We start from the raw sequence: 15,471 nt of genomic DNA on the forward strand, positions 1-15,471 counted from the left end.
AATTAGCACATACTAAGTGACTTCTAATTTCTCTAACTCCTGAACATTTTATCTCATTTTCTGGTATTTTAACTACTTTACTTTCTGTATCTTAATGAATCTATGTCTCAACACCCTGATGTAACTACAATTTCCATGATATAGTCACAGGGTCTCATCTACCTCCCATAACACTAACCGTGCTTTGCATAAGTAGCTGTAGCCATCACTCTGTAAATCTCTGGAAGAATGAATGACTATATGAATGCATATGTACTTATGTATTAGTTTTACTACTTTAGAGAGAAAAAAATGCCATGCCTCCTTGTCTCCCATTCAGCATTCCTTTCATACTACTATTTAATTTGAAAAGCATTTAAGTGTCTACTGTCTAAGAGCTAAAGCATAATGGCTCAAAAACAAGAGGCGGTAGAGAACAATTTTCTTACCTGTAGACGTCATACCAGTAACGGAGAAGACATATGTACTTGCTTCCAGTCTTTCTAATGGTTGAGAACATTCCAAAAATACTAATGCCAATAACCTCTTCTAATGGATAAAGTTTACAGTTGATGCAAAGCCTTTGATACCATGTATGTTCCACAAACTTATAAATATCCTTAAAACATCAGCTTCTACTAGAATGTACTATGGCCCACTACATGAAACTATATTACAAACTTTATAGATGATAAAGTTTGGGTCCTATATCTAGATTTTATACTGCTTGGTACTCCAGTTTTTACAAAATCCAAGTATTCTTTCAGGATATTTTAAGAGTGCATATAAACTACCAAATAACCATGATTTTATTTTTTATCTACAAACAAAAACATTTTTCATACTTATGACCTACTACTTTTAAAAGATCTTAAGATTTCTAGGGGAAAAATAATAGTTTAATCAACCTAAATGTTCTAGGAAACTAAAATGAGGTACTATCAAGTATTATCTACATACCAGCAGTAAGTTGTTCCAGTTTATCAAGTTAGTGGGAAGGAAAATCATTCACTTGTAACTTAGATTAGCAAAATATTTTATTTACCTATATTCAAAAACTTTATGGCCTAAAAATTGAAATACTGTATCAGGTATTATATGGGGAAAATAAGAAAAAATAAGAAGGAAAGACAACCCATAACATAGTATTTGGGCATAATCAGATCAAATCATACTTTTAAGTTGATGGAACAAGCCTAATTAAATACGATCCTCAACTTTAAAAAACTACAGAAATTTCCAAAGTTGTTCAAAGCTGTCACAGCCAGTGAATAACTGTGTATATTGTGAGATAATCTTCACTGAGTTGGATTTTGCTGAATATAACCTCTTCAAAATGATCTTTTAAGAACTATTTCTCTAACTCCTTAAAAACCTTTTTTAGAAAAACTCTCAAGTGCCTTCTAGTCACGACATTATTAGGATCATCTGGAAGCAAAAAGGATATTGATAGAACTGCTGTTGTAAGCACTCTCTGCAGTAATAGTTTTTCAACTATAAGCTAGTATTAAAGTTCAAAGTACACAGATTTTCACTCCTGGTCAGGTATTATTTGGGAAGAGAATGCATCTGAAATCTAAGTGTCTAAATCTGATTCCAGAGAAATGTTGTGAAATAATCTAATTCAGAAATATGAAATTGCTTATAAAGATTAGAAAAGAGGGTAGAACATCTGGAATTAGAATACTGAATCCAATCTATTTTTTCTCGGATGTCTTTCTAGTTCTTTTCTGCCACTGAAGTACCCAACCCCAAAGGCTGGACAAAAGAATAAAAATGGAGGTCTTAACTGTCCCAAAAGAGGTCACTTGGAAAAATAAGTAGAAGAAAAAGCATTACTACACATAGCAAACATGAGAGCAAATGACATCCGGGTATTTCCTTTAAATTCTCAGGAGGTAGTAATTTAATTTTTTCTCATGACCACAACCTTTCTTCAGGCTAATTACAGGATACGTAGTTCTATTAAGCCTTCTTTATTCTATGAATAAAGTATACACTACATAGCAGCATGAATTTTCCTTTGGACCTAAGCTTCAGTTACCGTTCCCTTCTGTAACTCATTCCCAACGGCACCAGAAATTTTCATATTAAACCAAAACCACCTCAGCACAGGATTTGAGGCTAAATTTCTGACTGAACCCACTCTAGCTTTACACCCTAGGGTCAGTGAGCAGCAAACCACATGTTCTAGTGTGGTCAACACAGTCCACTTTTCATCTCTTGACTCTACACTGTGTATGTAAGATACCCATATTGCTCTACCTCTTTTTAGTAATACTTTCATCAAAAATTACTTTTTTTCTCTTTAAAAACACATGAAAACTAAAAGCAAAGGCAACAAAAGAAAAAATAAACTGAGCGTCATCAAAATTAAAAACTTTTGTGCATCAAAGGGTATCAACAGAGTGATAAAGCAACCCATGAACGGGAGAGTATTTGCAACTCATATCTGGAGTAAGGGATTATTTGCAACTCATATGATTTGATAAGAGATTACTATCCAGAAAATATAAAGAACTACAGCAAAAAAACCCTCAATTTAAAAAAATAGACAAAACGTGAATAAAAATTTCAACGAAAAAGATATACATATGGTCAATAAGCACATGAATAGATGGGTTCAACATCATAGAGAAATGCATCATTGGGAAATGCAAATCAAAACCTCAGTGACATACCACTTCATCCATTAGGAGAGCTATTACCAAAAACAAAACAAAAATAACAGTTGTTGGTGAAGATGTGGAAAAACTGGCACTCTTATGCACTGGTGGCAGGAAAGTAAAATGGTACAGCTGCTAAGGTAGTAGGGCAGTTCCTCAAAAACTTAAACATAGCAATTTCATTTGTGGGTATATACCCAAAAGAACTGAAAGCAAGGACTTGAAGAGATATTTGTACACCAATGTACATACACAGTAGCATTGCTGGCAATTGTCAAAATGTGGAAACAATCCTAATGTCCATTGACTAATGAAAGGATAAACAAAATATGGTACATATATACAATGGAATAGTACTCATCCTTAAAAAGGAACAGAATTCTGATCCATGCAGCAACAGGGATGAACCTTGAAAACACATGCTCAGTGCAGTCAGTCAGATACAAAAGGACAAATATTATGAGTCCATTTACAAGAGCTACCTAGACTACTCAAATTTGGAGACAGAGAGTAGAACAGTGGTTACCAGAGACTAAGAAGAGAGAGGAATGGGGCATCAGTAGCTGATAAACAGAGATTCTCTTTGAGATGACAGAGACATTCTGGAGATGGACAGGGCGACAGCTGCACAACAATGTGAAGGTGTCATTACTAAACTGTGTACTTGAAAATGGTTAAAACGGTAAATTTTGTATTATGTATATTTTAACACAATAAATAAAAAGATTCAATGGAAAACTCCTAATGCCATTAAACTTAATATTTAATACAGATTATTATTACTATACTTGGTTTGTCAGTAGTTGGGTATAAAATGAGTCTTTCTCTAAAGTAAGCAAGACTTAAAACTTAGGCACTTTTTAAAAGATATCTTTAAATACTGACCAGTGTTTGATATTTGAGCTATAAAATAAAAATTAAGTAACTTACCAAAGAAAAAGCATTCTTAAGAAACTACATTGTGCATTCTTATTGTTTCACTAATTTTTCTCTATTGATCTGCTTTACGTTGTAGTAGTTTCCTTCATCACAAAACTTTTATCCAAAATAACTAAACTTTTAAAGTAAATAATAATATAAATAGAATGATAGCATATACATTCAAATGCCAGACTTGAATTACAGACTTTTCAGTATAAAAAACAGGAAAGAGAGGGAGGTATTGCCTTGTGAGTCTAAGACATACATGCATTTCTAGGTCTAAAACAGAAAATGAAAACATTTTAATTTAACTTGAAAAAAACAACAAGTAATATTATGGCATACATTTATAAAAGTGCAAGAAGTGCATGTAATAAACCCATGTTTTATCAAAAAGAACTCTTCCATGGATCGTTGCATAAATCTCAGAAATTCTGATCTCATATTAACCACTTGGAAGATGGACTGTTATTGGCCAGAGACTTAGTAAAGGCAAACTAAAACCAGTATCACTATTTTTAAGAGCGACCAAATGACATGCATAAATATCAAAGTACGTCTAAATTTTTAAATGATCGTAAAATAAACATTAACAATTAGAACAGAGAAATACAAAAAAATTACATGGATGGAAGCAACTGACTAGATACAAGCACGGAGGAATCTGGGCATACAAATAACATGAATCAACAAAATGGTATTGCCATTTTTAAAACAATCAAGTATTGTAACAGATGAATGCAAATAGTCTTAAGAGCTATGGAAAATTAATATTTGAAGCTCCTATTCTAAGATAGGCCACAAGAAAGGGTCACAGTCATTCTAATCTTGCTTGGATATCCCAAAATATAGCTGGTACTTAATAAAAACATATTGTCTAAATGAAGATCATTAAATAAGAACCTGGAACCATGTAGTAATGGTTCCACCCGGGAAGCCCACAGCCAAACATAAACCTGAATTTAAAAGACGTGCCACAGAGTAATTATCTTAGTTAGGATCTTTAACTTTAAAATTTTGTAGAAAATAATGATGGATACTTTGACTCCTAAAGCAGCGAATGTATTGGAGAGTTTAAGGAAGGTCAACATATTGAGGCAACAAAGCAAAGAGTTACATCTTCCCAGAGGTAAAAATGGCAGCTATTACAATCTTGAAAGATGGGCATATTAAGAAGTGGGTCCACTAGGAAAAAATGGGAGTTAAGATAATTTAAGTGAAAAAGTCAAGGATTGGAAAAGCAATAAGCTTTGATATATGAAACATTATTGTGAACCAATTTTTCTGATTACCAAGGTAGAATGTGAGGAGTCTGACTGCCTTGACTTTTAGTAAGTTATCAAAACATCTGCAGAATCCACTGAGCTTTTTACATGTACTAGAATACTGCCATTCTACATGATAAACCACATTAGAACATTTGATACATAATCTAGTTTAAAAAAGAAAATGCTAAAGTTCTATTCATTTAGAACAAATTTAAGAGGAACTTATCCTACCAGCATAGTGTGGCTCCATATTTAAATATTTGCCCTTACTTTATTAAAGATATCTAAGCTTTGGTTTCATAATCAGTTCAGTAAATTAATGCTAAAGGCAGTAATTCCTTATACTTGTTTTAAGCTTTAGATTAAAATTAAACTGTTTTCATCATACATACATTGAATGTGAGGCTTTTACATCTAAAGTTTTTCTCTTCTAACAACATTACCATTCAATAAAATAATGAAAACAGGGACAAGAAATGGTATGCATTTTTTATTTTTCGTCCCAATACTAACATTGAAACTCTTTTCTAATAATAATTTGGAGTGAGAATTCCAATATAGCCTAAGGTACTTTGTAAGTGGTCATTCTAGTCTTTTAAAAAAAATCTTGTAATACAAAATTCCTTTTTCTGACAGGATCAGAAATCACTACCTACCTTTAAGAACAGCAATAAAAAAGTGAGTTAACTATTACTATAAATTGAGAAGACACCTGATTGATTCTTAAATAAATGATTCTTAGCTTTATCATTTATTTAATAATAATCATTTAATAATGATCTTCATGTTAAAAATTATTAAGAAGCTTTTAAAAGGACAATTAACTTCTGGATTTATGGTAACTGCTCTGTAATGCTACTTTAAAATAAGACTATGTATTTAAATAAATGCACTTAGAATACAGTTCTTTGAAGAATATTAGCATTTAAACAGTGAGATTAATCAAATGACAATGAAACTATCTTCTTTAGGAAAAAGAAACTAAACACTATACAGTAAAAGCAATGATTGAAAAATCTTGATTTCTGTTTTCAAGAGGGTTGATTTAATTTTTCTACAGAATTAACAATCATTACTTCCATATCAAAAAAGGTATAATTTAGGAGAAAGAGTAAATCCACAAGAATTTTGTAATTTTTCCTAACCACTTTTCATTTTTAAGATGTGATGATTTATGGGCCTAATGGAGATAATTTTCAGAAAACATACCCCAAAAAAATCCATGTTAAATAACAACAGTGGACCTTAAAGGCATGATCTTTTGTCACTTTATTGTTAACCAATGAATGTTATCCAAAACTATAGATGTAACTGTAACTTAATTGTACAACACAAAATTATGCTAATGGTAAAAGCCTCTTGGAATTTACCAAACACTCATTAATATATTTTACATTGCTATATGAACATGTGCTCTCAAATGCTAGTAATAAAAGTTTTAATTGGTTTAATCACTATGAAAACCCATATTGCAAATAGTTGTTCCTGTTTAGAAAAATTCACACAGCTTTAAAAATGGATAACTCCATTTTAATCCTAATCTACAAAGAGTATAAACAGCAAATATAACTGGTAATTTTTGAACACTGATATCAAACCGATGTAGCAATGGCAGTGCACACAATTCAAAATGAAGAAAATTAATAAAAAGCCCATGGTAGTCCACATTTTCACCTGTTATGGCAATTGCTTTAATGCTTTGGAAAATTCAACACTCATGCTTTAAAGCTTGAGTGCAGGGTTCACCATGTATTCCCCCAATGTGCTGAACAGAGAAACAGTCTCTTCAATAGTGTTTTGAAGCATGTGTACAACCACTGTACAACAGTCACTTCAAGGTTAACCAGTTATATTTTGTCCTACAAAATCCAAAAAATATATTAAATGTAACCTTTCCTTTTTATAATGTCTGCCCAGATTAATCCTTTTAAAGTCAGCAAAATCAAAAAGCGTAAGAGATATTTTCAGACACAACTTGAATCTACTGTGCATGAAAAATGTCTTAACAAAATGGCAATTTCAATAGGTAAATGTCAATCTGAATGTATAATACCAAATGCAAAGTAGCTGAACCACACAGAGAAAACAAGGCTTTCCTTATCTCCAAATTCAGATGTTTTACAATAAGAAAATGTTAGAACATATGAATATTAGAACATCTTTCAAAATGGAAAGATTTCTTCTAAAGACATAATTGAACTTAATATTTATTACCTAAAATTATAATTTATAAAATAGGATTAACAAACCAAATTTAAGTACTCTTAGTTAGAGACCAAAAAAAAAAAAAAAAAAAAAAAAATTAAGCACAATGATTTAGGAACCAAATGTGCTAAAATGATTATGTAACAATTACACCAAGAAATGAAGGTACAGACATGCTTCACCTGCTCCAAAGGCAACATCTCTGACACACAAACACGCGTGCTCGCATACACACTCCTTCCCAAGACATACAACACCTCTCCAGGAAGATAGTATACCAGTGAAAACTTACAATTTTAATACAATTCAGAGTCCCACAGTTCAGCTCAATAAAAAGGCAGTTAAAAATTTAGCACTCTGAAATATTTTGAAGGAAAAGAAAATCTCAAACATAGTCGTTCATGATTGAAAGTATTACTATGCATTATAAAACATTTAACTTTAACACTCCATTGTGTTGACCAACCAGTCATCGCAGGTGTAGTGGTGAGGTAGTATTACTGTCCCCTCATGGGACTGATGTTTTCATATGCTGCCCTTCCAGGAAGGTCCAGAGTTTTTAGTGATTATAGTCAATTACCAACAAATATGTATTTTCTTTTATTAAATGTCTGTCTAAACCAATCTGTGAAAGAGCAGAACTTTAAAAATCTTTCAGACAACTGTTATTTGCAGGTAGTATGTCATCAATAAACTCTTCTAGGGAACTACTACCTGCTCTCTACACCTTTGTGAATAGGTAGGCAAGGAAAACCAAAGGATGACAGAAGATGACACACTAATCAATTCAGCTGTCAAAGATGACTGTAATTAAGTAAACAAGGATCAAATATCCAATAATGTAATAAAACTGGGATTAAAAAATTAACCACCAGCTGCACACTACACTGTTAAACTTTCTAATCCTTCTCATTATTTACAGCCATTTTCTACACGATTATCAAAGACTGTCCACCTGTGACCTACACTCATTGTAACACTGCCAATGATCTGCATTGCAGCAGAATTGTGGCTATGGGCACGGCAAGATATGAGAAGGGCATACTGAGAAAATATGAGAGAAAATGTAAAATACAGGCAGGTAAAATAAGGGGCAAGGGAAAACAGAGTCCTCAACCTAAATGCTCATGAAAATCATCATCATTCTTTAAAATGTACAAAGTGCTTAAATCACACATACACATTTGTCAGACATGATAATTAGTGTTAATCTTCAACAGAAAAAAATGGAAAATGCAAAATATGAAAGGAGGTGATGAACACTGTCCTCCATTCCCTGGCTCAAATGAAATAGAAAACCAAGCATGATGTCACACTGCCTTAATGTTGAAGAGCTCCCCTTAAATATGTCTTTTAGCCACCAGAGTCAAACTGGTATAAGTGCTTTGGCAAGGTGGGATGCATTCCATCACATCTGCAAAGGCCTGCTTTTCTCTGTTGGTGGTTCAGCTTATGAAGAACATGTATGCAAAATAACAGCTCTCACATTGCTTCAAACTCATCAATACGTTGCTTGGTATTGCCTTGTCGAATCTGTCGCAGAGTCTTGTATTTATCACGGCCTGCTTTAACATTCTCAGCATGAAGAACATCATTTTGTGTTTTCTTGGTTTCATCTCTGGCTTGGGCTAATTCTGAACTTAATGCCTATGTTTAAAAAATAAAAAAGTATAACTTATTTTTTTCTTAGATTTTAAAAACTTAAGAAAATGACTTAAAAAATATTAAATTTCTTAAAAAAGAAATTTGCTTTTTAATATATTAAAAATTCCACTGTTAAATCTTTAAACTGTATAACTTTGTTTTACTTTTAGCAATTGTGGGGATAGTGGTTAGGAAGAAATACCCATGGCTTTTCATTTCTATACCCAATCAACTATTACGATTTTGCGTATTGATCTAAATTTCCTTAACTTTCTCACAATACTTGAAATGACTTACAGAACTTTAATGTAGCCACTACAGAATAATGTTATTGTAAGATCCAAAAACTACACTATGAGAGATGTAGTTTTCTCCAGAAGTCTTTGCATATTTATTACAATTATCACCTTTCTTTTCTTTATTAATATCTAAAGATTTCACCAATTAAAAAATTAGGAAACAATGGGAAAAAGTCAAGGAATATTAAAATTTCCTATTTTGCTCTCATTGCATAATTATATCAATAAGTAAATAAGTCAGATGATGTAATGTCACACAGGTATCCTATTAAATTATCATTGCTTTTTAATATACACTGTTTAAAAACTAAATTCGTTTGTTTTTTAAACACAGCATGAAAATACTTTTATCTTTAAACATGGGTCAAGCTATAATTAAAGATTAATTCACTAGTTCAAGCCTGATTACGTAAGGCTAACAAACTCCATTTGCTAATGGAGTCACGTAAGAAATGAAATGATGCGCCTGACGGCCAAGCACTCACCGACCAATCAATCACAAGGTCAGCTAGTGTTAAAGCTTCCAAAAACCAAATGTTCCTTTCTAGTAACTTTGTCTTGATAAATGAGGGAAATGCAAACTATATCTTAAATATTTATACAACTGCAAATTTTAAATACCTGGAGTTGCTTTTTAACACGCTCATTTTTCTGTGTTTCTGTTACACGTTCCTCCTCACTTCTATGGTTCATTACCCCATCATTTGATAATTCAGCACTAGCCTCAGCATTATTTTCATCATGTTCATCATGTTCATTTTCGGTTGGAGGAATGACTGGTGGTGGTGGAGGTGGAGGGGGGGCAGACATTACGCTTTTTAACTCTTCTTTGGTCTTTTCCAAGTCTTCCTGGGCTGCATAAGCCTGAATGTTAAAAATAAGTTTATCAGCAACTTTAAAAATCGGTAATTTAAAGAATGAAATAATGCTTCCTAACAGAAACTGTATTTCAGGCAATGAAAACAGGCCCTGTTGCTGAAAGTTCTACTTATAAGATTGCCAGCGAGTAGGAGTAACAGAATTTTAAAAACATTATTTTGAAAACCGTAATAAAATTATTAATTCTGTCAAGGATTATCAAGTGCACTAAAATTGTCCTATAAATTATTAATGAGAAATGGATATTTGTGTAATGCCAAAGAATGCCACACCTAACAGATTACATTTTAACCACAAGGGGGGAATACAACCAGACAATGGAGGAATCAGGCTGTAATTACTCTAATCCAATAATCGATTAAAACATTAATGGTAAGTTAACCATAGTAAGTGTCATCTGATAGAATAAAACAGGAGGTATTCTAACAAAACCAAATATTTGGGAGATCCTATTGTACGGGTATGCCTGAAAAGTTCTGCTTTACACTGTTGTCCTGGTGTAATTATTAACGGCAATCCTTCCTTTTCACTTTCAAAAATATTCTAATTTGGATGATAAATTATATGGAAGTCTCACTTATGAGGCATTATAGCCAAAATCTTCTAACTTGAATCCTTTACATTTTTTGGTCTATCCTTCCACTTTACAGGAAATACTGGTGATAAAAGAACAAGCTGAATGACACCATGAAAAAGCAACTAGACAAATACAGGAGGAGGGGAAATCTGGGTGCTTGAAATAGTTCAATATTATAAAAAGAAGAACTATCCTACTTTAAAATAGAGCAAACAGATGCAGTGCAAAGTCCTACTCTGGATACTGACCTGGCAAATTTAAAGACTTTTGGGGTCAATTTTGAATACAGTCTGCCCAGAAAAACCCCCACACATGTATGTTCAATTAATTTATGAGAAAGCAGACACGAATATACAATGAAGAAAAAAAGACAGTCCTTCAATCAATGGTGTGGGAAAAATTGGAGAGCCACATGCACAGGAGTGAAACTGGATCACTTTGTTACGCCATACACAAAAAATCATCTCAAAATAGATCAAAGATTAGAAATTAAGTCCTAAAACCATAAAACTCCTAGAAGAAATCACAGGCAGCAAGGTCCTTGACATTGATCTTGGCGATGATTTTTTGGGTCTGACACCAATAGCAAAGGCAACAAAACAAAAATAAACAAGTAGAACTCTATCAAACGATAAAGCTTGTGGACAGCAAAGGAAACCATCAACAAAACAAGAGGACAGCCTACCAAATGGGAGAAAATATTTACAAATCGTTTTTCTGATAAGGGGTTAATACCCAAAATACATCAAAAACCTCATACAACTCAATAGTTTAAAAAAAATCCAATTAAAAAACAGGCAGAGAATTGAATAGATATTTTTCCAAAGAAGACATACAAGTGACTAACAGGTACATAAAAAGGTACTCAACATCATTAATCACCAGGGAAATGAACATCAAACCACAGTGAGATATTACCTCACACCAGTTAGAACAACTATTGCCAAAACAATAACAAATAGTAGTGTTGGCCAGGATGTATGTATTGACGGTGGGAGTGTAAATTGGTGCAGCTGCTATGAAAACAGTATGGAGATTCTTCAAAAAAATAAAAAATAGAATGAGCATATAATCCAGCAATTCTACTCCTGGGCACTTACACAAAGGAAACAAAAACTCTAACCTGAAAAGATATACATATCCCCATTTGCACTGCAGCATTTTTACAATAGTCAAGATATGAAAGCAACCTGAGTATCCACTGATGAATAAATGGAAAAAGAAAATGTGGTGTGTGTGTATAAATATACCTACATACATACTGGAATATTATTCAGCCATAAAAAGGAAATCCTCCCACTTGTAATATCATGGACAGACCCTGAGAACATTAAGCCAAGTGAAATAAGTCAGAGAAAGACAAATATTTATGCTTTCACCTATACGTATAATGTAAAAACAAACAAAATAACTGAGCTTATGGATACAGAGAACAGACTGTATCCATTTATTTCTGGGCAGACTATATTCAAAATTGACCTAAAAAGTCTTCTATAGCTAATTTGCAAAGCCAATATCCAAAGTAGGATTTTGCACTGCATCTGTCTGCTCTTATTTTAAAGTAGGATAGTTCTCCTTTTTATGATACTGAATTATTGCAAACACCCAGATTTTCCCTCCTCCTGTATTTGTCTAGTTGCTTTTCATGGTGTCATTCAACTTGTTCTTTTATCATTAGTATTTCCTGGTTACCAAAAGCAAGGATGGGCAAAATACAACAAAAGGGTTAATGAGTACAAATTCCCAGCTATAAAATAAATCATGAGATGTAATGTACAACATGACAACTGTAGTTAGTAACACTGTATCAGGTATTTGAAAGCAGCTAAGAGAAATTAAAAGTTTTCATCTTAAGGAAAAAGAATTTGTAGCTATATACAGTGACTTACTGTGGTGATCATTCACAATGTATACAAGAACTATGTTGTACACCTGAAACTAGTATGTCAATTATGTCAAAATTTTGAATATAGTCTAATAATAGATGAGATGAAAACTGACTAAAATGAAATAATGTATAGAGTATGACCTCACTGTGAACACATAAATGTGTATGATACACACACACAAACAGGAAAAGATCCTGAAATAATATACACTGAGTTGTGGCAATATTGATCCTAATCTGTGGGAATGTGATTCCTTATGTGAATTTTCTAATCTCCGTAAGTCATAGGATTTGCCCTGTCATGTGTTATTCTTAAATTTATGTGTCTCTGAAATTCTAATAAAGTAGTGTAACAGGTAGGTTAACAGATTTCTTTTCCTTTTGTACAGTTATAAGTACATATATAAACAATTCTCAATATATGAAAAACTTCCCTATGAAATTTAAACTGCTACAAAACAAATATAATAAAAGGAACCATATTCATTTTATTGTAGAAAAATCATAATTTAAGAAGTAATGTTAAAGTCTGAATTAAGCTCTCATTATCTTATATTCGCGACCCCTCCAACTAAAGCCTTAGTTTTCACTTGTGTGTTATTTCAGACAATAGTGGTTTCATTTGCTTAAGAACTCATGTTAGAAATTTCAGTATCATCCTTATTACATCCCTGTAATTTAACTTTATACCTAAACATCTGGTTGCCATGTCCTTTTGAATCCACCACAAAATGTCTCTCCCAATTCTTGTTCTTTATTCTCACTGCCATAGCCTTAGTCTGTGTCTTTAGCTCTAAAGTAATCCTACCCACTATCTCAATTCATCCTTCACACTAATCGTTATTTTTCTAAAACTGTACCTGATCATGTTACAGACAATCCTGTTTTAAAATCTTCAGAACTCATCGTCTACAGATACTCTTCATCATCTTGCCTTAGCAGGGCATTTATAAATGCCCTTCCCAACTTAATTTCCTCTCTACCTTTCAAGACACATTTCCCAAAATTTCTGAACTGCTTGCTCACTGACTATCCTCAAATCTGTCACGTACTTTCATACTTCCTATACTCATTCATTTCCCTCTGTCTGGAGTGTCTTCCTTTTCAGTCTCTAACCATTCACAATCTTTTCTACCCCAAAGGTGAATTTATTATTCAAGATCCAGCTTAAACTTGCAATTTTTTCCCTAACATCTGCCTCATTTACCTCTCCTGTCCTCCCAAAGTACTTAGCTTACATCAACAGATTAATATTTACCACAATACACACAGGAATCTTCCTCCTCTAAATTATTACAGTTATCCTATATTCATCTCCATAAATTCAGCATATTGCTGAGTACAAAACAGGTATTCAATAAATGATAGTGAATGAACAGATAAATGATTACTTTTTGTTGCCACTCATTAGCTTCCTCTTCCTTTTTCCTCTTGGCTACTTCTAGAAGTGTAATCCTGGCAGTGAATTCAGCAAGTTCTGCTGCCTAAAATAAACAATAAAATTACCAAAGCTAAAAAAAAAAAAAAATGTCCATTAATTTATACTAAGTCAACAAGGCTTTCGTATATATGCTTGGGCTGTTTTATGTTTTTTTAGATAGTCCTCCATTTTTTAAGAAGGTAATATTTCTTTAAAATCATAAATGTCTTATTTACAGTAGGTGTAATGAGCTAGTAAGAAAAAGTGAAAGAATTTTTATTTTTCTACAGACAAGAACTTATGCATGTTCCAGTAAAAGGAACTTAAAATGTGACTTATTTTTTAACTTTTTTTCAATAAAGTATTTGCAAAAGCCTACAAAAGAAGAACTGTATTTATATAATGCTTCATAGTTTAAAGAGCACTTTGTCAAATAATCTCATGATTTCCCAATAATCCTACTAGACGGCATGGTTGCTTTTCTTAAAAAGAGGGATCTGAGGCTCAGAAAGACCCAAAGACAAGTAAATGCAGGAACCATCTTTTAAGTGTCATGCCTAATCCTTATTATTTGCAAGCTCACTAAACAAACAAAAACTCAATCACATATGGCCTAAGATAGCTTAAAGGAGTTACAATTGTTGTCAATTTATCTAAAACAAAACATGCCGGTTGTTTATGTAAAGTTTAAGTGAATCAGAATCTTTTGTTAGCATTAGGCTTCATTTATCTTTTACTCTGTTTCACTTTTAAGTTTATTTCCATACTTTGTGATTAAGTTACTTGTATCTTTGCTTTCCTTTCCCAAAGACATAATAATGTACTTAGTTTAACAAGGTTAACTCCATGCTTTTGTGTAAATTTTTTTTCTTCTCAAGGTAGAACGAAGGTTCCTTACTAGCTGTTCCTGATTCTTCATCTGGTCAGCAGCTTGTTTTGCAATAGCTGACTTGGCCTCTTCAGCAGCTCGACGCTCCTTTTCAAGCCTTTCTGCTTCTTCTTTTGCTCGTTTTCGTTCCTGATCCAATTCCAGAGCTTTTCGAGTCTGTTCTTCCAGTTCTGTCAAAAACATGTATGCCCCCCACCAAAATAATTAATTCCAGTTTTAACAGTTATCAAAAGAAGCCAAAATAGTAGCAAGGAATCTAATCTGTATAGTTTCTAAAAATTAGAACATCTACAAATGAACTTATACCTCTTTTAAAATTAATCCTCATCCAAGGATATGTTTATTTTAGGGAGAGAAAAGGAGGGGTGGGGATGGGAGAGAGACAGACAGACAAACAGACACGTGAGAGAGAAATGAGGATCGATTTCCTCCTGTATGTGCTCCACCTAGGGAATCAAACCCACAACCTAGGTATGAACCTAGGAATGACCTGGAATCGAACCCACAACCTTTTGTTTTTGTTTTTTAAAGTTATTTATTTATTTACTTACTTACTTACTTACTTATTTATTTATTTTTAGAGAGGGAAAGCAAGAGAGAGGGAAACATCAATGCGTGGTTGCACCTCGCGCCCCCTGCTGGGGACCTGGCCTGCAACCTAAGCATGTGCTCCTACACTGGGAACTGACGACCCTTTGGCTCACAGGCCGGTGTTCAATCCACTGAGCCACACCAGCTAGGGTGAACCTGCAACCGTTTGCTGCAAGGGATGATGCTCCAACCAACCTAACCATCTGGTCAGGACATACACCTCATTTTTAACTTAGCAAAAACCT

At 33.1% G+C, this 15,471-nt stretch overlaps 1 protein-coding gene across 2 annotated transcripts in view; it reads right to left on the bottom strand.

The window, feature by feature from the left end:
* Positions 1–15,471, bottom strand: part of RDX (radixin) — a 99,115-nt gene that overhangs the window by 22,682 nt on the left and 60,962 nt on the right. For both annotated transcript variants that reach the window (XM_054592283.1, XM_054592284.1), the window contains exons 11-14: positions 14,645–14,805; positions 13,718–13,810; positions 9,604–9,846; positions 8,526–8,686 (exon numbers count right to left, since the gene is read on the bottom strand). In XM_054592283.1, coding sequence (XP_054448258.1) covers positions 8,526–8,686; positions 9,604–9,846; positions 13,718–13,810; positions 14,645–14,805 — 658 coding nt within the window. The remainder of the gene's footprint in view (positions 1–8,525; positions 8,687–9,603; positions 9,847–13,717; positions 13,811–14,644; positions 14,806–15,471) is intronic.

This window comes from Pteronotus mesoamericanus, unplaced genomic scaffold (genome assembly GCF_021234165.1).
Source record: "Pteronotus mesoamericanus isolate MK-2021 breed Mesoamerican mustached bat unplaced genomic scaffold, CSHL_Meso_final scaffold_36, whole genome shotgun sequence".
NCBI lineage: Eukaryota > Metazoa > Chordata > Mammalia > Chiroptera > Mormoopidae > Pteronotus > Pteronotus mesoamericanus.